This window comes from Ranitomeya variabilis, chromosome 6, assembly GCF_051348905.1.
Source record: "Ranitomeya variabilis isolate aRanVar5 chromosome 6, aRanVar5.hap1, whole genome shotgun sequence".
Classification (NCBI taxonomy): domain Eukaryota; kingdom Metazoa; phylum Chordata; class Amphibia; order Anura; family Dendrobatidae; genus Ranitomeya; species Ranitomeya variabilis.
The window spans coordinates 439,388,443-439,412,074 of NC_135237.1; the positions used below are offsets into that span (position 1 = coordinate 439,388,443).

General features: G+C 38.9%; 1 protein-coding gene across 1 annotated transcript in view; it reads left to right on the plus strand.

Annotated features, from left to right (window-relative positions):
* DSG2 (desmoglein 2) overlaps positions 1–23,115 on the plus strand; it is a 39,122-nt gene extending 16,007 nt beyond the window's left edge. The window contains exons 2-15 of the mRNA XM_077270398.1: positions 4,070–4,105; positions 4,277–4,405; positions 4,555–4,716; positions 5,318–5,462; positions 6,147–6,307; positions 6,991–7,128; positions 7,708–7,893; positions 9,214–9,557; positions 9,900–10,042; positions 11,619–11,846; positions 13,339–13,569; positions 14,185–14,309; positions 15,100–15,414; positions 17,276–23,115. Of these exons, the coding sequence (XP_077126513.1) occupies positions 4,070–4,105; positions 4,277–4,405; positions 4,555–4,716; positions 5,318–5,462; positions 6,147–6,307; positions 6,991–7,128; positions 7,708–7,893; positions 9,214–9,557; positions 9,900–10,042; positions 11,619–11,846; positions 13,339–13,569; positions 14,185–14,309; positions 15,100–15,414; positions 17,276–18,274 (3,342 nt within the window). The 3' untranslated portion in view covers positions 18,275–23,115. The remainder of the gene's footprint in view (positions 1–4,069; positions 4,106–4,276; positions 4,406–4,554; positions 4,717–5,317; positions 5,463–6,146; positions 6,308–6,990; positions 7,129–7,707; positions 7,894–9,213; positions 9,558–9,899; positions 10,043–11,618; positions 11,847–13,338; positions 13,570–14,184; positions 14,310–15,099; positions 15,415–17,275) is intronic.
* Positions 23,116–23,632: the final 517 nt, after the last annotated feature.

Below are 23,632 nucleotides of genomic sequence, written 5' to 3' on the forward strand. Positions count from 1 at the left end.
GCCTAAGTCTCCAGCAAACCACTCGTAGTCCAAATACCATATTCCAGCACAGCCCAGCCATTTTTGGATGAGACTGGCCTCAGGGTTAATCACAGTACAGGCCAGTAGAAGGTCCAATAGTCACTACAAGCAAACTATCCTCACTATGAAAAAATCATCCACACCCTATAAGTACCGTACCATATAGGTACCATACCTCTTTTATATGCATCCCTAACTTCTCCTCACATCAGTTTTCTTGTGATAGCATGGTGATAACACATGGCCATCATCATGGACACCCCACCTGGCTCTCTATGGGCCTACTCCACCATCTGTGCACCATCCTCTAAAAAGCTCAAGCCACAGTGGACTCTCCTAGGTATTCTGTATGTACTGTACATAAACCACATAAACAATATACATTATGTATAAGTAGGAGAAAAAACTTCTGTCTCTTAGTCAATTCAATGAGTCCATCCAAAGAAACCGGTAAATGATAGGAATACGTCCATAGTCCATGTGGAGGATACACAGTTCACTCTACATACACATTAGCTAATTTCTTGTAAAACGTACACCTCTTACATTAAGGTATGATGGGTCTCTAGCGATGCTAAAGGCAAGAATTGCGCTAATCTGAAAAGGAATGCGACAGTTCGCCCCAGGAGAGGGAGGGATAGCAAGTAATTAAAAAGAATTTTGCCAATGCTAATTTTAGTTGAAAAGTCTGTAGACTGCCTACAAAAATAAAGTAAAATTGACCCTACATGTTTAAACAAGTAATGTAATTAAGGAGAACTATGAGTCCGAAATATAGCCAAAATAGTGAATAATCTTTAGTTAAGCTTTATTGAAAAAGTTTCAACAGTACAAAATACTATAAGGATATTTACCATACATACATTAAAAATCATGTGAAAAAATCCGTGAGTACATAAAGGACCAGAGATCACGGACCAAGACATAAGCGGATATACCAAACATAAGTATGTTTGTTTTTTGTTTTTTTTCTGTGGGTTTTCCAACAAAATACATAAAAGTAAGCTGTGCAACTTTTTTTTAATAAGGTGGTGTTATATTTTATCAGTTTTAAGTGTTTCAATACCAATTTAATTCAGCTATATGGGTGTTGTTTTTTTTTTTGTTTTTTTTTTTTAAATACAGCAAAAAATGCAGAATTTGTGCCAAGGGGGAACATGGCCTAAGGGAATGTTCACATGTGCAAACTGCTGCATTTTTGTCGCAATTTTCTTAGATCAAAGTAAAAATTACTGCGGTCTCATTTTGTGAACATAAATGAAGACTGACTAAAGTTGTAATTGCGACAATGCATGGTTGTCATTGAGCTGAAGAGTTATGTCACCATATGCAGAACCTGTGCAATCTCACTGTGCCGAATGCTTAATGATGCGCAATAGGGAGTAAAGGCTAGCCCACCTCGTCTTATCCCGTAGAAAAGCTGCTGTAAAATGGCTGAATGGCTATGGTCTGTTTCTGAAGATTTCTCCAGGTTCCATGAGAAGTTCTTTCTAGCTGACATGTATCCTTGTTCTCACTATATATTCCTTTGCTTTGATCCATTTCCTTGATTTCTACCTAGCGGCTTCTTATCCACATTATATTTCTACAAGTGTTTCATTTGCTTTGAATAAAGGATCTGGTTCATCCTCATGTGAATCTCAAGTGCATGGAAACAAGTTGTTACAGGCCGCTCAGAAGAGAACAGGCTGATCTCTGCTTCCAGTAATCATCTAGAAAACCTTTGTAGGAGGAGGATGAGATCGGTGAGAATGTTCAAATATAAAATATCACATGCAGTGCTCAAATTGTGGCACAGGACCAAAAAAAAAAAGTAAAATCCTACAGTAAGCAACTATTCTGACAAGCGTAAGCTAAAGTGAAGACTAAAGAAAGCTCTGTACACACCCACATAGCCTAGCCAGGGAGTGAGCAGGGCTCAGCGTGTGGTGGGATTCCAGAATCCTGATCACATGGGAAATATTTGTACAAAGTCTGCCACAGAGAAGGGAGGACTTGTGTAGGAACATGGTGATAAGGGATTGAACTACTATCTTGTCTCATTACCTTCTACGCTAATCACCAGCTCTGATTTCTCACAGCACATTCACGTCATGCTGCTGACCTGGATGCTAGTGTTTGCTCTATAGCAACACGGGTGCACAGCCACATATGTGGTCTCTGTTCCTTTCACAAGGTTTTTTTTGTTTTGAATGAAGACAACCCTGCCAGGATAATATGGTTGAGTACTCCTTTACTAGGACCTACTACTGTTTTTGATAGGAAAAAAGAGCCAGTTCCTAAAATCTAGTCAAGTACATTGGTAGCTATAGTGTGCACTATGTCCTAAAAGTGAAAATGCAGCCATCATGGATCAGTTGCGTTTCCTTGAACTTTTTGTTTCTTTAGTTAGGTTATATAAGAAGATTTAACAATACACTCTTACTTAGAGATGGGGAAAACCTTTCCAAAAACTTCCTTTCTTCTGAGATGGTTTTTGTTACCATATTTAATTTTTGGGTCAGATACTTGAACGCAGCTCCTGGAAGCTTCAATGCAGCCTAATCCTGCAGTTATGTGTAAAGAGGCTACCGGATGAATCGGCGCTGTGCATTACTATAAAGCATGGACAACTATTTAATATATGACTGCTACAAATTGCTTTTGTAAATTGACTACTTCGAGAACCACTATTTGAAAGAAAGGAAAGGTGTATCATGCCAGGCCCAGCTCATTTCGGCTGGAGCAGACACTGATGACGATGAAATAAAGCTGTACACAGCGCTTAGGTATTAGATGCATACCACCACTCTCCAGCACAGATTCCCTTCCCTATAGTTTCCATGTACTGCTGAACCAATAGCTGTATGTATGTTCTCCCCTGCCTCCCATTATTGTGTGTCAACCTTTACTGGTAATAAATTTCTGAGGTTTTTAAAACTTCCTGTATTTTCATTTGCTGAGACTCTTTGTTTGCAGTGAATTGTACGTAACAATCAGTCATTTTAAGCTCTATTCATAGATATACATTACTTTCAAGCATGTCAAGCTCCAGATTTATACCTAAAACTGTTCTATCTTAATATAAGATGTCTGAAGTACTACCTTAATTCATGATGTTGGGGTTGAGCCAAGTTCAGACGTTACAGATTTGTCATGGATTTTCAGTGCATATTCTGCAGCAAGTTACAGTGCACTAAAAGTAAATGGTGCATATTCCGCAGCAAGTTATTGTGCACTAAAAATAACCAGGGCTTTCAAAATCCTGTTCACGCTTTGCAAAAAAAAAAATCTTCTTGAAAATCAAAGGTCGTTGCAGATTTCACATGTGCAACATGTCGATTCTGGTGTGGATTTTACTTTGTTATGAGTAGAGTGAAATTGCAGTGTGTACAGCCCCTAAGTTTTAAGCCATATCGGCTCTCAGTCTGTACACACAGATTCTCCAGTAGTATCCATGCCTATGGGAACTCTGGGGACAGAGGTATATTCTCTCCAATAGGTGAAGACCTGCTGTACTCGCTCGTGGTCGATACACATCATAGTGAGGTTTCCTGATTTGCTTTGTATACACTTTACATCTAGCCTTCACCAAAGCTGCTTGCAACTAAACTGTGAGGGGCCCTACTTTTGGACCCCCACCAATCTGATTTTGATGACATATCTAAGGATGCATCATCAATTTTTCAAAGTGCAGTTGGTGGACAAACTGTGCCAATTAGCATGCGAGGATGATTTTGCAATTTATGAGCCCAGAATTAAGACCTCTCCATTCCAGGGTGTGTGACTTTTATTTTGCATTGTTCCTTGTATTGAGATCAGGGATGGACATATCATTGGTGCAACCTGTGTGGCTGCCCATAGACCAAAGCGGTAAGGGGGCCCATTTTCACCTACAAGGCAGATGAAATTTTGCATTATTATGAGCTATTGGACTGTAAAGGGCCCTTAATTTAATGACTTGAGACAAGAATGGGCTCCTATTTTTCATATTCATGAATGTTTATCTTTTTTAGACTTTTTGCACTTGGCTTAATGTAACTTTTGATTTCTTGTTTTCTGTGCACAGGTTATTCTTGATTTTGGACATGGCCTCCACTTAGAGGTAAGGAACCAGATTTTTCCATAGCAGTCATATATTCACATGGCATAGCATGTTGTAACCAATTTAACAAAGGTATTAAAGCAATGTCGGTTACCAGTCTGCCATATTTATTAACGTTTTCTGCATAAACTTGCACTTTAAAGGTTTTTCTTTGCTGTTGTTCTATTAAAGATGGTGAAGCGAAGCACAAAACTGGGTGACAGAGCTGTAAATTTAGTGAGGCATAGAAGAGAATGGATCATACCACCAGTTTCGATTTATGAAGAACAGGACAATTCCTTAAAGAATCCTATTGCAAAGGTAAGACTAATTTAACCCTTTGTCTTCCACATAGATGTCACTATTTCCTTTATTCCTGTTCATTGTATCTATTGAGTCGCTGAAATCTAAAATGGTTTCTTCTAATAAATTAGTTTGTAGGTAACATGAAATAATCTCCTCCTTCCTAGATACAATCTGATGTTAAAGTAGAAATAGGTCGGAGAATTCGCTATTCGATCACTGGACCAGGAGTTACTGAACCTCCAATGGGTATGTTCATCATAAACGAAAGTACCGGAGAAGTGAACGTAACCGGAATCGTGGACCGAGAAGAAATCGCCTTGTTTTTTGTAAGGATTACGTGAACCTTCATCTAGTTGATTGTTGAATTGCAATATGTCCAATTCCTATTAGATGTTTTAGTCTATGTTCACATGTTGCATTTTTGCATCATATTTTTTTTTTTTTTTTTAAAGCGGCTTATTAAAAACAGGTTTTGCTGCTTTTTTTAGTCTTTTTTGGGTTGCGGATTACATGTGTCATTTGTGTACATTACATGCTTATTAGCTTTGTTCATCAAAAACGCAGCAAAACTGCATGGTTGTGTTTTTTTAATGCATTTTTACACTGAAAATGCAGAAATAATTGACATGCTACAGATTATAAAAAACACACACACACACACACACAGACACACACACACACACACACACACACACTTCCAATTCAGTCTGGAAAAAAAGAAGTGTGCATGAGAAATCTCATAGCATTTGCTGATACTGTTAAAAGAAGCTTTTAATTTGCATTAAAAAAAAAATGCAAAAATGGCACGTGTGAACATAGCCTTACAAAGGAATTTCTGACAACAGTTTATTACACGAGATGAAATACTAGCTTAACACCGGTTACATTCACTTTTATAATATAATCTTAAAAATGTCTTAATTTCAGTTAAAAGGCTATGCCCGGGACCAGAACAATGTGGATGTTGAGCCACCGATAGATCTCAGAGTGAAAGTTCTTGACATTAATGATAATGATCCAGTTTTTACACAAGATATTTTTGTTACAACAGTGGAAGAATTGAGCCCTGCAAGTAAGTCTGTCACATTTATTAATTTTTTATTTTCATTTGATTTCATTTTCATATCTGTCCAATATCAAAAGGTGTTGTCCACTACTGGACAACCCCTGCTTAATCAATTCATGGCTCCATTCCTCCGACGTCAGCGGTGCTGTTCCTGCCGGATGACATATTGTTAGGGTACGTGACCAGCGCAGCCAATTAGTTGCCACTGACCAGCTGCAGGTCATCGATAATTCTGTCAGTGGACGTCCACTCTAATGAAATTGTTACCTGGCTGCAGCCTGTTAACAATAGTGTCAAGCCAATCACTGGGAACGGCAGCCCCAATCTTGGCGGAAAGGTGCTACTGTGGAGGTGATTATACATTGGTTTTATGTTCTATGGGGCGCTGACTTGATTAAGCAGGGGTGAGCAATTCCTTTAATTATAAAATAAACTAAAATTCCTGCAACTGTTGAATGGAAAGTTTAACAAATTGTTAACAACTGAGCAATGACATTTATCTAATGCAACTCCACATGGGAGAACGCATGCTTATATGCCTAAACGTGCATCTGAAGGTGTATGGAATCAATAGAAAACTTGTACCTTAAGTGCAAAAGTATTATTTATTGAAAGTCTACATTTATATGTAACAAACCTGGTAAAATTTAAATAAAACTTTATATATTTTTTTTTTTTATCTTTTCATAGATACCCTTATTATGACCCTGAATGGAACTGATGCAGATGAGCGCGATACCATAAATTCTAAACTTGCCTACAGAATTCTCTCTCAATCCCCAGGATCATCTGAATTTTGGGTGACTAAAAATGGTGACGTTCTGACCACTGTGGGCACACTTAATAGAGAGGTAACTCTTCTCATTACGAGGGATTCTCATGAATGCAAGAATTTTTTCACTGCACTGCCAGATAAAATTTTTAATGCTTTTATTTAAGTATTTAGAAACGGTTTGGCAAAAAAATGTTTTCACTATATGTACCGCTTGAAAAAAGGCCAACCTTGCTGTGCTTTTAGACTTTTCTAACTGTCCATTTCATCTGAATAGGGCTCATGTAAATGCATCTGCTTACTGCTTAAACATCCCCAAATTTAAATGACAGGCCATACACATAAAATGTGAAAATTACTGAGTATAATTGTATTACCAAATCTCATTTCCTTGAGGTTCCTGGCTCCTCGCTCCCTTCCTCAGATGATTACTGCTGTAGCCACTGTGTACACAACAGCCGGGTAACCAAACAGCTGATTACTGCTATTGTGTCTAGCTACTGTAGCCATAATCGCCTGTTGTGGACTACTGTGTCTACTGTTCTTCTGATCATCACCATCAGCCAAGGCAATGGTAAAATTTGATTGAAATTTCCCTTCAGGGTTTTTTTTTTTTTATGGGAATTAAGAGTAGTAGGTACTATATATTATAACATGACCAATGAAAAGTTATCAGAATAAAATAAAGGCCGAGAATGTTTTGCATGTAATCTAGTTTGTGATGTAATCCAATGATGTATTATTATTTTTTTTTCTGTTTAGGTTCAGAGCACCTACAGCCTTGTGGTTGAGGTGAGAGATCTAGATGGAGATCTCCGGAACGGCAGAGCTAACACAGCCACCGTTAAAATTAAAGTAAAGGATGTAAATGACCACATTCCAGTACTTGAAAAAGAGCAGGTACGCTTAGCCCAAAACTGACCGCTTCAACGTGACTGTTGTAAAACAGTCATACAGAATGGTTGTGCACAAACATGCATGTAGAGATGAGTGGATCGATTTACAGGACTCCGCTCCAACATCCAAGTCGGTGGCAACTAAGACAGACAGCCATAAATCTCTTACCTTCTGGTGTCACCGGCACGACGTTTAATTAGCCAGGGCTTATACATCGTCATATGTGTGTCATGTCACACAGATGGCATCGCTCCAACCCTAACAAATGAAATGTCGTGCTAGGGATGCCAGTCACCTGAACGCTGGCCGGTGTCCCGCGAATCGATCCTCTCATCTCTACATATAAAATATATAATTCAGCACAAATTGGTCACGGTGATGTACCAAGCTGCATAGAGCTTCAAACATCCAAACCATATATTTGGTGTTTATATTCTAAATGGAAACAATACTGTTGTAGTAGTTTCTTTTTGCTTAATGTAGCTTAACATAGTTCCTGCAAATATTGCTTTTTTATTTTGAGCTCTAAATGTTTCTATGATCTGCAATGTTATGGTTTGTTTTATCTATTTTCCAATTTAGTATGAAGGAGACGTTGAAGAAAATGTTGCCAATGTAGAAATATTACGTATGAAGGCGTTTGACGATGATGAGGAATTCACCGATAATTGGCTTGCTGTCTTTAATATAGTGTCAGGAAATGAGGACCACTATTTTGAAATTGTAACAGATCCTCAAACCAATGAAGGCGTGTTGATGCTGGTGAAGGTAATCTAAAGTAACTGAGCATGGAGCAATGCAGTTCTTGATATTGTAAATGTATCATATACATACTACATAGCAAACCATGGCTACTAATACTGTCGTTCTTTTAGATGTTTAGCCCTCCGTCAGGGGCAATATGTTTCATAACGAGTTTAGGGGCATTGCGCCTGTCCGGCACAGGCTAGAAAATTGGCTATATTTTCCTTTTTTTAAAATTTCAATGCTCTAAAAGTGATCAGTTACCTTAATAGGAATGTAATAAATGAGAATACATATAATCAGGTGGAAACAAAATGTTTAATAACCAGAAAAGTAATATGTTTGTATGTCTTGAGCATCCTCCTCACTCTCTCCATCTTGATCTGTATCCGACACATCTGGACATTCTTCCACATCATCTTCTGAAGCAATGTCACTTTGTTCCCCTAAATCTTCTAGCTGTAAGGGGTCTGTCTCATCATCAATCGGTATATTTTGCACTTGCTCAACATGAAGGGCATTGGACAAGTCAAATATTCTCCTCGCCATTTCAGAAGAAAAGCTGAAGCAAGAGAGAGAATATGTGTTAGGGCGCAATGTGCCTGAGAAGCACACTCTTATTTCTAACAAAACCTTCTATGACAAATCCACAAAATTTAGCACTAGCTATTCATAAAAGAAGCTAAAAAAACAATTGGGATGAATAAAAACAGCAAATTCTAACCGTCAAAGGTGTGACGCGTTCAGGGGCAATGAGCCTGAGAAGCCAAAACACTGATATCTGATCTCCTGCAGCTCTGCAGCACAAGAGGCTTCTCAGGTTTCACACAGCCTTTAAAGTTAGGAAGGTACTGGGAGGATGGTGTTTCCCAGACAAACCACTGAAAATAAAGAAATAAAACTAAGTGAGCTGCGCCTGTCAGATCAGTTGCCCCTGACGGAGGGTTAGTGGAAGCAAATGGCCGTGGTGATTTTTTTGTGTCTTGCGAATCTTTACTAGTTAGATGGAAATATAGTCATATTCATCTTGTTTTATTCTTTCCTTTTGATGAATGAAATATACAAGATCTGAAAGGGGGGTGGTTGTAACTTATGTAATGAAAGGCTGGTTGTATCCAGTTTAAGTAATCATCTAGCCTTCAAATTGGAAAAACTTACCTAGTGGATACATTATTTTGTCATCCTGCTGGTATTACTACTAGGCCTGTATGTCTTTCAGCCCATGGAAGATAGAAATAAATGTTATATATCATTGACTGCAAAGATCAGTCTTGTAATTCAGGATTCCTGTTAAATGATCATCATGGTTTTTTTTGTGTGTTTTTTTTTTTATATATACATTAGGAAGCCGATTACGAAGTTATGCAGTCTGTGGAACTGAATGTCGTCGTTGCAAACAAGGCCGAATATCACAGCTCAATAAAGCATCTAGTCGTTGCGGGGGGAGGAGGAGGAGGAGGTGGTGGTGGTGGTGGAGGAGGAGGAGGAGCAGGGGGTGGAGCTGGTGGCGGAGCTGGCGGAAAAGGTGTTCCCATAAGAGTGAAAGTAAAAAATGTTCGTGAGGGTCCGGTTTTCAAGCCCAAGAAGAAAATTCTTTCAATTCCTGAAGGGAAAACTATAGTAAACAAAGTTGTTGGATCCTATCAAGCTTATGATGCAGATACCGGAAAGGTTGCTGATAATGTCAAGTAAGTGGCCCAGACAAGCCATGAATTCTGCTACCCAACTCTGACATTCGAGGCATCCAAAAGTGCAGTAGAGCTCCCATGTCACCTCAGTGAGCCATATAAGGCACATCTCCATGCAAAACAGAGCCAAGATAAGTCCATAAGCACAAACAGTTAAACGCATAGACATGGCATATGAATTTTCATACACATGATGTAACATTTATATGGGAATCTCTATCTTGTTCAGTAGTTTAAGGGCTTGTCCAGTACTGTAATATTGATCATCTATCCTGATGTATAATTTGCACAATGATTTTTATACTTGCTGTTTATGTCCATTTCTATATTATTTTGCAACAGGTATGCAAAAGAATATGATCCAGACAATTGGTTTATGATTGATCCAACTACAGCTGAAATTAAGCTTATAAAAGTACCTGATCGGGAGTCTGTGTACGTAGTCAATGGCACTTATGTGGCAAAAATCTTGGCCATTAGTGAAGGTAAGTGTCCATATCCACACTTTTTTTTTTTTTTATTTCTTCCAATCCTCATAGAATGGATTTAGTCGTAATGTCAATAAGAGTGCACAGATATAAATGTTATAATTTGTCAGATTGGTGCACACATAATGCTGCATTTGGTGCAGCTCCCAGGATATCTTTCACACTATTTTTTTTTTTTTTGGAACCACTTTAACTGGGATTACAAGACCAATATTTTGTTCAAACAATAAAGTGGAAAAAAATGTTTGTGCAAATAGCTTTAAAAAACAAAAAAAGAAAAAACACGTTTCCAATATAGAACAACTTTTGGCAGAATTTGTGGCAGAATTCTGATGATTAGTAATTTTCTCTAATGTGTCTTGCTGTTTTTACATCTTGTTTTTCCTTCAAATTCGGTGATTACATCGGTAAAGCTCTCTGCACATGCTGAGTATATCTTTGGGCCATGTAAGCCATACATCAGCGTGTTTTACTGTATTGAAAAGTGTAGTCTGCTTTGCATTGCTATATAGGTTTTACAGTAAAAATCATAGAACAGCTGGTAAGTTTTTCTCCAATCTCCCAACATATGCTCCAAGACAAAAGCAAAAAATGAGATGTGACCACAGCCATATTATAGCTCTAACTTGGTCATGTTTGGAAACGTTTATGAATGTCATATTAACGTATCATCTACTTAATGAGAACTGATCCTTCTTATTCAATCAGATCATTTTTTATTGTGAAAAATATCAAGATATATTCACGTTTTCATTTTGTTTTTAGAAACAATCAAAACTAAATAAAACAAACACAGAAATAAAAAAAAAAAACATTAAGTAATTGTGAACCAAATTAAAAAAAAAAGTTCATATTAACATTCATCATAGATATACTCATTCACTTACTACTGTTTACATACATGAATACAAATATAAATGAATACCACTTGACTGTGTACTGCATTAAAATATAGAGAATTATAGCATTCACATATAAATATCTAGGACCCTTTTGTTTCCCAAACCTAAAATCTAACACTTTGGGTATGTGAGTTTGGCACTTCAAATGATGTTAGATTTTACAGGTTTACAGCTGGTCTGTCGTAGTGATTCTGAGAAAGCTTACTGATGCAATCCCCGGAGTGGTTAACCATTGTTTCTACAGCTTTATAAGTTTTTTTTTTTATTTTTTATTTTTTTTTGGGGGGGGGGGGGGGGGGGCTTTTCTCAATATATGTTCCCCTTTCCATAAATTTTACATTATTTTGTTTGGATTTAATTCTTCTATCTTTGGGGGGGGGGGGGGGGACTTTTCTATTCAGAGTAGTTCTAATTGTTTTCTAACTTGAAAGAGCACTAGGGAGATGGCTATAGCTGTAGGAGAATCCGAGTCCAGCCCTCTCTTCAACAGACCAAGTATACAGAGTTTGGGTTCCAACAATATATGGATTCCGAACACAGGTTTTATAAAGTCAACTACCCCCTTCCAATAGTTCCCAATGTTTACCCACTCCCACTCTGATCCTTCTTATTTCATACAAAGGTTGTATGTTTACATCATTATTTTCTAATTTTTTTTTTTTTTCTTCCAGATATTCCAGGAAAAACTGCTACTGGAACTATAGCTATAGAGGTGGAAGACGAGAATGACAACTGCCCTATTCTACTAAATCCAGAGCAAACCGTTTGTAACAATGCACCATTCATCAACTTGACAGCAACTGATCCAGACGGCTTTCCCAATGGAGCTCCACTGAAATTCATGGTTGTAGATGAACCTCCTGGTAATGCTAAGCTGTGGTCAATTGGAAAAACTGATGGTAAGTACGAGGTTTCTGGACTTTTTAGTCTTGTTTCCCTATGACAATATTTAAAGGTATTTTAGTTCTGTAATGTTTAGAAATTGCAAATTTATTACTAGCCAGCATACACTATTGTTGCCAATACCTTAATCATTCCTTGGTCTAATTTGCTTACCATTTATATCTGAAAAGATTATCTTTAATTGTATACCATATCTAGAAGGCTCATCTATCATTAGACAAAAAACAGCTAAACCACTTATTAATAGCATGCAGGTTACTTTTTCTTAAAGGGTTTGTCCACTACTAGGACAACCCCTCCTTAAATGTTCAGCCCCGATAAAATAATAAAGCCTATGCTCTCCTCCCATGCTGGCTCCGTTCCTGCGGTGTCAGCAATCGCTGTCCTATGGCTGTGACGTGGTGGGATGACACGTGATGCCCAGCGCCCAATCAGTGTTGACATCACTGTCTCCACCTTCGGACATACTGAACAAGAAGAGCTGAAGCAGAATGAGCTGAAGCTCTGGCTTCCTCCTCATGTTCAGTTTGTCCAAAGGCAGAAACAGTGACGCCAACGCTGGTTGGGTGCCGGCATCATGTGTCACAACACTGCATCACAGCCCCTGCTAACTCCATGAGATTGGCGCCAGCATGGAAGGTGAGTATAAGCTTTATTATTCTATCAGGGGCAAACATTTCGTTTAAGGAGGGGTTGTCCTAGTAGTGGACAACCCCTTTAATACCTCCTTCTTTTTTTTTTTTTTTTTTTTCTTGTTTGTAAATTGTACTGTCAGGCAGCAGCATATGTAAAAATCAGCAGCTGTAGAAAATCTGATCCTTTCGACATCATGGAAATAGTGGTGACGTGATGTGAAGCGTTGGTCCATAGATCCCTGATTGGGCATGAAAACCGGTATATAAATAATTTCACTTCAAACAACTCAAATAATCGGCCCTACTCCATTGTTCCTCATGGCATAATTGCACAAAACTTCAACAGGACAATGGTGGACACACAGCAGTGATGCTCAGTGTTCCAAAGGAGATACCATGATCAGTTCCAGCAATATAGAATAATCCACGGCACTCGCCCATCTGCTTTTAATCTTTGAAAATCCTGTCTATGGATTTCTGGCTTGCAGATTTATTATCAGAGCTTGTGAACCTCTCATAAGCTTTTTGCCAAATTGTCAGAGGCTTGATACCACCAGAATACTGTCTGATTAGCTTTTCCATATTGATAGATCACTAGTGTGTGGCCAACTTTCTACCGATATCCATCACCAGTTGTGTTCAGGGTTAGGCTCATTCTTGGGAATGGTAGTGATCCAAATTGCTAAACTGCATTTACTTTTTGACTTGTCTGACATGTCTTTAACATCTTTTTGTAACGACCCCTTTAAGTGACAATATTTATGTGCGATTTATGTAAAGTATATCGCTCTGTATGTACATGTTGTGATCCCTTCTTTGAATTGTAGTTTTTGGTTTTGTTTTTTTCCTGTAGCTGTTAGTGCACAACTGATTCCAAAAAATCTATACGAGGGTCCACATCAAGTTAAAGTTATAATAACTGACAACCAGGGATTAAGTTGCCCAGAAAAACAAGTTCTGACACTGACAGTGTGCACTTGTAGTGACTCCGGTTTTGCATGCAGTGAAAGGATGACGGACAGCTCTGTAGGCCTAGGAGGTGGTGCGATTGCGCTCATGATACTCGGTTGTCTGCTATTACTATGTAAGTATACGTTGTGGGTCTTTTTTGGTGCTTCATTAAGCATGTAAAGAATTTGAAGCTAAGTGTTACCTGGAGAATTATAGTTGGTTGCGCTGTGCTATCATTTTGTTTAGCAAGACTAATAATTTTTGGTAATCGGAATACCCCTTTTAGATGGAAACACTCTATCATTCACCCACTGGATTGATGATGCATTCTATTTGTGGATCCCACCACTGGGAAATGAATGAACTTTGCAATTTACATATTATTAAAAATCCTCTCTTCTCAAGAATGGGGGTATTAATTCTACAGGTTCCTGCTTATTCCTCTTACCTACCATATTCTTTTTCCTAGGGAAGGCAAGTGAGCTTACAAGCTGTTTGCTGTATGTAGGTGCCGCTGTCAGTTTGACCAGATTGCTCCTGTGCTTCTCCCATGCCATAGAGGCAAAGCTGCCTCCATTAGCAGCATGGGAAAGCACACAGTTTGGACCAGTGGTGCAACCATGCCACTAGCCTGACCTGCAATCTTGCTCTCCTGCAAGCAGTCTTTACATGTGCTGCCTTTTCCCATGACATCTGTTTAAACATCAATGGAAAATTAATTTGTTAATATTTGTTTATATTTCACCAGTGGTACCACTCTTGTTGCTTTTATGCTCCTGTGGCTCCTCAGGAGGGAAGGGATTTCTGGCTGTTGATGGGCCTGAGCAGTCCATGCTTATACATAACAAAGAAGGTCCTGAACCTGTAGATACTGTGAGTATTATTTCATTTCACCATTTACAAGGGCATATATACCATGTACGGAAGCCATGAAGCTGCTGTGGTACACAGTCCTGGTTGGTTCCTACCAATTGTGCTACTATGTGGCGACAACCTGTGCACAACTTCACTCTACAGAGGAATGACATTACTCCCAAAAAGGGGTGAAGACTGTACCCAAGTCTTGCATAACAGTCACAGACATGGAAACTGATATCAACCTTTCTGTTGCGAGCGGCTAAACTCTGCACCATTATGGGGATGCATCTTGATCTATGCTGAGGGATCCTCTATTTTCCACCTATGCTAATGTCCATGTGCACTAATAATAATAGCTTAGAGAAAACAACACTTGATAGCTCTGATTCTTAAATCTGGACTTGAAAGGCCAATAGCAAATTCTTCTGTTATGCAGCAATGTCAGGCTCTGCTTGCGGGGTAGAATGTGGCTACACAAAAGGTGAAACAGACAAGGTCCTAAGAAAGGGGATCACCACAACAAGGAAATGGCGAATTTCGCCATTTCCTTGTTGTGGTGATCCCCTTTCTTAGGACCTTGTCTGTTTCACCTTTTGTGTATGCTCATATGTCTCAGGTCCTGGTGGTATCCCATGATCCGTGGTGCCCCCTTTCCATTATATGTAGAATGTGGCTAGACATCTTTACCGATGCATAAGTTGCCTTTTCCATTTCTTTATTCTTACCATAATGGGCCGTAATAGAGCCTAAACATAAAAAATATAAGACTCGGTAAGTTATGCTGACATTTGTATTATTACCTTAGGCTGCTATTCCAACTATGATTGGAGTAGTTGGTGCTACAGCAGTTGGTGCTGGTGTTGGGGCTGGCATGAGAGAAGCCTATGGCATGCAGTCAATGGAAGGTTATACCAAGGATATTTACCAATCTAGTATGGCAATGGATGGACATTACGAAGAGAACCAGGTTCTTATGAATGGAGAAATGATGGCTGCAGGTGGTGGCATGAAAATGATCAGTGGTTATGGCTCTGCGGCTGGAGCTGCAGCTGGATATGGTTATGGTGCCGGGAGTCAGGCAGCTCTGAATGAAGAATTCATTAAAGGATATTTCTATGACGTAAGTAAACCAACGCTATTTTACTTTCTAGAATTAAATTATGCAAAAAAAAATGCTGATGGTGACAGCCACAAATAGGGAGAAAATGTGTGTTTATTTTTTTGTTTAGCCTCATTATGCCACAAGAGGTCAGCTCAGTTTCACTTCTCCTGGACACCCAAGCTATTTTGATAATATACTTTTACTTACTACTATATGTGGTATTATACTGTCATGTTTGTAGTTTAAAACTTTTAATTAAGCCTTAGACCAAATGTGTCTATAAAAAAAACAAAAAAAAAAAACAAACCAACATGTAAATAGGTTTTGACCACCCCAATTTACATGTACAACAAGTCTGTCATATCTTAGTTTCTTTGAGAGTCATTGGTTTTAAAGAAGTCAGTGACTTTCACTTGTCAGTGCAGCTTTCCTCACAAACTGACTTGTACTTCTGTTCATACAATAGCTGCTAATAGAGGAGCAGTGAGCAAGACCTGTGCATGAGCCTCCTCCAATAGAAAAACAGCTTTTTGATGTGAGGGTGTTTTACAATTTGCTTATAGACTGGTCTGGTCCCATGTTCCTCCATCCACAGCCATTTTAGGAACTAAAGTACTAGACCTGTGTTAGTGCAGCTTTCCTAATAGGAGAAAGTGGCCAAACCCTTTAAATTGATGTAAATCCTTCAATAACAATTGAAGGAGTGAGGGGCCCCATTTATGTGAAGTGCCCTGATGAGCGACTACTCCAGCCACCTCCTGGTTGATCTCATCAGTGATAGCTGTAACTGATGAGCAGAGAGGAGAGGTGGTCTGGGGAGTGTTCATTGCAGTGAACCCAGAATACTTCACATTAAGCCAATGCCCCCTAGACTCTTGCAATTGCAGCTCAAAGAGGACTAAAATGTTTTTTTTTCCTTGGTCATGTAACTATCATGACCATCGAGCATGATATGTTTACTCCTTAACTGCTGACTGTGCTAGATATCTTTGTCCCCTCAGAATTATTTCTCTTTCCTATATACCTCTTATACATTTTATGGCATATGCTAGGATTTAACCATAACATTATGGAGATGGGAGGTCAACCTTTTAGGACACGATCCATAACTATTTGGTCTTTTCTAGTGATGAGCAAGTATACTCATTGCTCGGGTGACCTCCGAGTATTTGTTAGTGTTCGGAGATTACCTTTTCATCGCCTCAGCTGAATGATTTACAGCTATTAGCCAGGCTGAGTACATGTGGGGGTTGCGTGTTTACTAGGGAATTCCCATATGGAATCAAGTTGGCTAATAGCTGTAAATCGTGCAGCTGCCGCGATGGAAACTAAATCTCTGGACACTAACAAATACTCGGAGGTCACCCGAGCGTGCTCGGGGAAAACCCGAGCAACGAGTACACTTGCTCATCACTAGTTTTTTCCCTACACACAGACTCTGCTCTCCACAGGTAAAATTGTGACGAGGTTGAGAAACCATTACCAATATGGATTTATACACCTTTAGGCTATGTTAACACATAACCTTTTTAACTCTTTTTGTAGGGCTTTTTTTTTTCTGCAGTCAATACCTGCTCTCTAGGCCGTGAAAAATCTGCATTCAAAACCTGTATCTCATGTCCCCTTGGTAAAGACCATAAAAATCAGTACTAAGTAGAAATGCCCTTATCTATGGAACCATAGGGTGGATTAAAAAAATCACAAACAGAATACTCAGGGGCGTTATGGGAATAAAATATGAGCAAAAATTGTACACTTTTGACTGAATGATACATCATCTTTAACTCTGTTATACAGGGCATATTTCTTTTCCATGATCTTAAATCCGCCTTACATTGTTAATATAGTTAACCATCCTTTGCTCTTTATCCTTTTATAGAAAGTCTTGGGGTGTGCTGATGAAGACTTTGCCCAGGCAGCAAAGGATAGTATTCTTATCTACTCACAGGAAGGAACTGGCTCAATTTCTGGGTCAGTTGGCTGCTGCAGTTTAATTGAAAGTGAATTTGAAGATAACTACCTGGATGACTTGGGAATGAAGTTCAAAGTCCTGGCTGACATTTGTCAAGGTGTGCAGATTTCACAGTATGAATCCTATGAGGCGTATAACCAAGGTGCCGTCGAGTCTGAAATCATCACAGATATCCGTGCGGCCCAGAACGAAGAGACTGTAGAACACCACCAAGCTATGGACAATTCTTATGTATCAGAAGGCCTTGTTTCTAGGATAGAACCTGAAAGCGTAGCTAGGGAGAATGTGTTGATTGAGGAGTCTCGTATGTCTTCTAGATATGTACAAGAGCCAGTTATGCGAGGTAATATACTTGTGACGGAAAAATCGTACACTACTGCCCCCGCAATAATTCTAGAGCCGATACGTCAACAAAATGTATTGGTGACTGAGAGGATCATTCATCCTGCCACCAGTATTCATAACTTGGTAGACACTTCAGAGGGAGAAAATGTGATGGTAACAGAGAGGATGATCAAGTCTGACAAAGGCTTTTCTGGCTACATGACTGAGCCACACGATTCCCAGTACATGCTAGTAACAGAGCGGCGTCTTGCCCCTAGCTCTAATTTAAATGCCTCCTTAACCATCCCAGATGTGTCCATGGGGCAAAATGTAGTAGTGACTGAGAGGCATTTTGCTCCTATAACATCTATTAATGGGAGCGCAATGATTCCAGTAGAAGTGTCAGGGGTGAAAAACCTAGCAAATGAAAGTGTCTCAATTCTAAATGGTGGGTTGCAAGGACAAACACACTTTAAACAAGGAGGTTATATGGTGGAGGAGATACACCCAGCCGGTAATAATGTAGAGCAGTCATCAAGCAGGATGACAAAATACAGCACTGTACAGTATTCACGTTCTTAATTAAGTTGTTGTTTATTTCCTCCTGTGACATTAATTTTGTTGTCAAGGACTAAATGTTTATCAATAATTTTAAACCTTATAATAGTCAAAGACTTAAGGAAATTAAAATCCATCCTTATGTTTTGAAATCGCCCTTAAAATGTACCTGAAGAAGGAGCTGAAGTGAGGAGTTAAAATAAAATCTAGACTTGCTTAAGTTTTTCACAAACATAAAATTTAGAAGAAAGTTGGTACCAAAAATGGTGATAATATTGTGATGTCCTTCCTGTTTGTGACATTTTATGAAAAACTTTTATTCTTTTTGTGTTAAATATCCACCTTTGACTGTTTGCACACATTATTGAACACATTCCTGGTAGGACAGCGATTTATCCTTGACTTTTATTCTAAATATTTTCCTCAACTACAACAAACATATTTTAGATTTGCATCAAAAATCGCTGTGAAATAGTTTATAATGCTTTTTTTTTTTTGCTTTTTTTTTATTATTATTACATGCCTTGCTATATGGCGTGATGTATAAAGCGGCTGATTTGTAAATATGATTTTTTTTTTTTCAATTATGTTACATCAACCGATTTATGTAGATATTACATTAAACTGAACAATTTTTTTTGGGGGGTAGTCATCATCCCCGGTGTCTCACCGTGCAAATAAAATGTTTTGGTTTCTACTTATGATGGTTTGACAAACCTATAGAGTGTTCCATGTTTCTGTCATTTTTGTTTAGACCAAGATCTGCCAAAATTACAATCGCCATAATTTTTCTTGTACTAAAAGATAAAATAAAGATGGATTTAGATCAGATTTTTATTAAGTGCTTAGTAAGTAAATGTTTTTTAAGCTAATTTTCTGTTGACTTGAGTTTTCTTCGGAATTATGTAAGCGTTGTATTTTAAAGGCGGGTAGTGTTTTTTATTTTTTTATAATATAGCCTATTTATGTCAAGGGTAATTATACTTTTACCTTTTTCAGAAATGGCTTTATGTATATAATGTACATATGTTAGCCTGAACTGTCAGTCACTGGAAACTATTTTTTGGTTGTTTGATTTTAGACTTTAGTTTTTCTAACTAAATTTTATAAATTTTGTAAAAAGAAAGATGGGAGGGAGGGATAACACATTATGTTAATAGCTACGTGTGTGTTTTGTAAATGTTTGTTAGAATACCAGTACTGCATTGACAAAAAAACAAGTAAGCCTCACATTTCAAAAACTTGCTTTAGAACTGACCACAAACTTTTAGTATGACAGATCAGTTTGGTTTGTTCAGTAGATCACGCCACAAACTATGTTGAGTGGGTTGTAATGCTGTACAAGCATCAGCCTCCCTCAGAGAATGGGCTTTTCCTTTGACCATAGGCTTGTCAGAGTAGCCTCATATGTATATATTAATGCACTCCATTCTAGTAGATCATTAAGCAGATACTTAAAAGGAATCGGTCATGATGATCAACCACCCGAACAAACCTCTTCGGTCATTTAGCTCTTTGGCTTATTATTCAATCTATACCTTTTTTATTTATAAAATCCGCTTCTACATGACTGAAAAATCCATGTATTAATCTAAATGCAAAAGCGGCTCAGGGCATGATCAGAGCACTTCCCGAGCCTCTGCCTCCCTGCTTCTATTTCCTGCCGAGTACCACCGGTTTGCTGCTTGACTGACAGCTCACTGAATAATGGGGGGGGTTTGGAGTGGTGGATTTTAGAAATAATGGGATATATTGACTTCTCTGTCTATGATCTAGGTAACTATATAAACTGTTTGCGGGGTTAATCATCATGACAGATTCAATTTAATTCTGCCCATACCTCCAGAGTTTAGTTGATCCTGATAATACTGCCATTTGACATACCGTATATACTCTGGTATAAGTTGAGGCCCCTAATTTTGCCACATTAAACTGGGAAAATTTATTGACTCAAGTATAAGCCGAGGGTGGGAAATGCAGCAGCTACTGGTGAATTTAAAAAAAAAAAAATACCAATAAAAGTAAAATTAATTGAGACATCAGTAGGTTAAATACTTTTGAATATCCATATTGAATCAGGAGCCCCATATAATGCTCCATACAGTTCATGATAGGCCCCATACAAAATATACAAAATACGCCCCATATAATGCTGGACAAGGGTTCATAATGGCCCCATAAGATAATAAAATATTAAAATATGCCCCATATAATGCTGCACAAAAGGTTAATGATGGCCCCATATGATGCATCATAGAATAATATGCCCCATATAATGCTCCATAAAGGTTGATGGCCCCATAAGATGCTCCATAGAATAATATGCCCCATATGCTGCTGCGATTAAAAAAAAAAAATGACATGCTCTCCTCTCTCTGCTGCTGGCTCAGGCCCCCGCCGGCACTTGCGATATTCACCTGTCCCCGTTCCACTGCCGCATGCCGCTGTGTCTTCCGTCTTTCTGCCGTGACTGTTCAGGCAGAGGGCGCGCACTAAACACGTCATCGCGACCTCTGACCTGAATGTCACAGCCAGAGGACGCGGAAGACACAGCCTGCGGTGGAATGGGGACAGGTGACTATCGCATGGCTCACCCTCCCCCGTCATACTCACCCTCCTGGCGTGGTCTCTGCACTTCCCTGCTTCTCCGTTGTCCCAGGACGGCAGCTCCTTCCAGTGCTGAGCGGTCACATGGTACCGCTCATTAAAGTAATGATTATTCGCTCCACGCCTATGGGAGTGGAGTCGTGAGCATATTCATTACTTTAATGAACGGTACCACGTGACCGCTGAACACAGGAAGAGCTGCCTGTATCGGAGACCATCTGAGAAGCCGTGAAGTGCAGAGACCGCGCCAGGAGGGGGTGCGTATGATGTGACAGCTGCCAACTCCTGCCGCTCTCCCTCCCCCTCTGACCCCCTGGAACAATGACTCTAGTATAAGCCGAGAGGGGCACCGCCAGCCTAAAAAAATGGACTGAAAATCTCAGCTTATACTCGAGTATATATGGTATCTATTTGGCATAGCCAAGTGCTTGGTAACATCTAAGGCAGTGTTCCCCAACTCCGGTCCTAAAGAGCCACCAACAGGTCAAGTTTTCAGTATTTCCTTAGTATTGCACAGGTGATAATTGCAGAACCTGCACAGGCAATAATTCCATCACATGTGCAATACAAAGGAAATCCTGAAAATATGACCTGTTGGTGGCTCTTGAGGACTGGACTTGGGGAACACTGATCTAAGGACACAGAGGGTATGTGCACACGTCAGGATGTCTTGCAGAAATTTCCTGAAGAAAACCGAAAATTTTCTGCAAGAAATCTGCATTTTTTTTTTTTTGCGTTTTTTTAGCATTTTGCAAGCGAAATTAGCTTGCAGAATGCTAAAGTTTTCCAAGCGATCTGTAGCATCGCTTGGAAAACTGACTGACAGATTGGTCACACTTGTCAAACATAGTGTTTGACAAGTGTGACCAACTTTTTACTATAGATGCTGCCTATGCAGCATCAATAGTAAAAGATAGAATGTTTAAAAATAATTAAAAAAAAAATAAAAAAAATGGTTATACTCACCTGCAGACAGCCGATCTCAGCGGCGTCCGTTCCTATAGATAGGTGTGTGTGTGCAGGACCTTCCATGACGTCGCGGTCACGTGAGCGGTCACATGACCGGTCTCGCGACCAATCACAAGACCGCGACGTCATCGCAGGTCCTTCACCGCACACCAGCTATAGGAACCGAAGCGGCAGCATGCACCGGAGAGGCGGGATGACTGCGGAGGCCATCGAAAGTGAGTATATCACTATTTTTTATTTTAATTCTTTTTTTTTTGACCAATTATATGGTGCCCAGTCCGTGGAGGAGAGTCTCCTCTCCTCCACCCTGGGTACCAACCGCACATAATCTGCTTACTTCCCGCATGTTGTGCACAGCCCCGTGCGGGAAGTAAGCAGATCAATGCATTCCTAGGTGTGCGGAACCCCGCAATTCCGCAAATTTAATGAACATGTTGCTTTTTTTTCCGTGATGCGATTTTTTTCGCGGAAAAAAATGCAACATTTGCACAAAAAATGCGTTATACCCTGAAAATAATGGGAGGCATATGTTAGCGTTTTTTTCGCATTTTTATCACGTTTTTATAGTGAAAAAACGCGAAAAAAACGCAAAAAATACTGAACGTGTGCACATGGCCGAGTGGATGTTTGCTTATCAACTCTGATATCTTAACTGAAAAACCAATATGGTGTCTAACAAGCACATATCCTACATGTTATATCATTGCCAGACACAATTGATGTGCAAATATAACGCTCTTCAGTGCCTTCGGGTCTAGTTATTGTCAGGTTTACTTCTTTAAAGATTCACATGAAAGTTGGTTTTGCAGTTTAGAAGTTTAAATTGCAAACTACATAATAGAAAACAAATCTAAATATAAATTCTTTTTAGTCATCATTTCCTCTTTCTAAACTAGAACTGCACTTTTAATTGTTCCAAGTCCTAATTTTCTCGATCTTACATTTGTGTATAATGCTAAAAACGTAAATTTTTTGTAAGATTTTTACATTTGTCCAATGAGTATTTTTTTGGTTAAGTAGTGTAGTAAATTCAATTGACTTTTCGCTTCTAAAACGTTTTTTTTTCTTTGGAAACTTATACACTTGTGTTTTGCTAGATAGTACATTGCTGAACCTTGAGCCTTAGTGTTTATAAGTAATCCTTTTAACAGCTTTAAGCTATGCTTTTATTACAGAGGATTTTAAAATGGCTGCATTTTTATGCTTGTATAAATTACAATGTTTTGCACTGGTTTTACATTATTCTCTATTTTTGGTTAACAAATAAACTTTATTAAAAAAAAAAAAAAGTTGTGTGTATATATTACTGATGGCAGTCACTCTTCATTAAAGAGTACCAATCGTCCATTTTTTTTTGTGTCTCTCCTTCCTTGGAGAAGCCACTGAATAGTTTGGACATGCAATGGACACTGCTGTGTTTTACGGACAAGTGCAATCTGTAAAAAAAGGATCGCATTCGCACCAATGTTGTTCAATGATTCAGTGCTCATCCGTGGTCTCTCTCTCTCTTTCTCTCTCTCTCTCTTGATTACACTAATATTAAAAAAAATCACAGCTTGTTACTAGTGGATGCAAATTTAGGATTGCAATCGCCAATGCAAGTCAATGGATGCGAGAATAAAATTGCACGACACATGGACCATCTCATAGGTTACCCGACACTTCATCACCCAAGTACAGTAAATTCACAGCGAGATCCATCAGAATAGACTATACATAAAAAAAAAAAAAAAAAAAAATGACATTGGGTCCCCCTTAATTTTCTTAGCCAGCTGAGGAAAAGCCGACAGCTGTTGGCTGATGCTT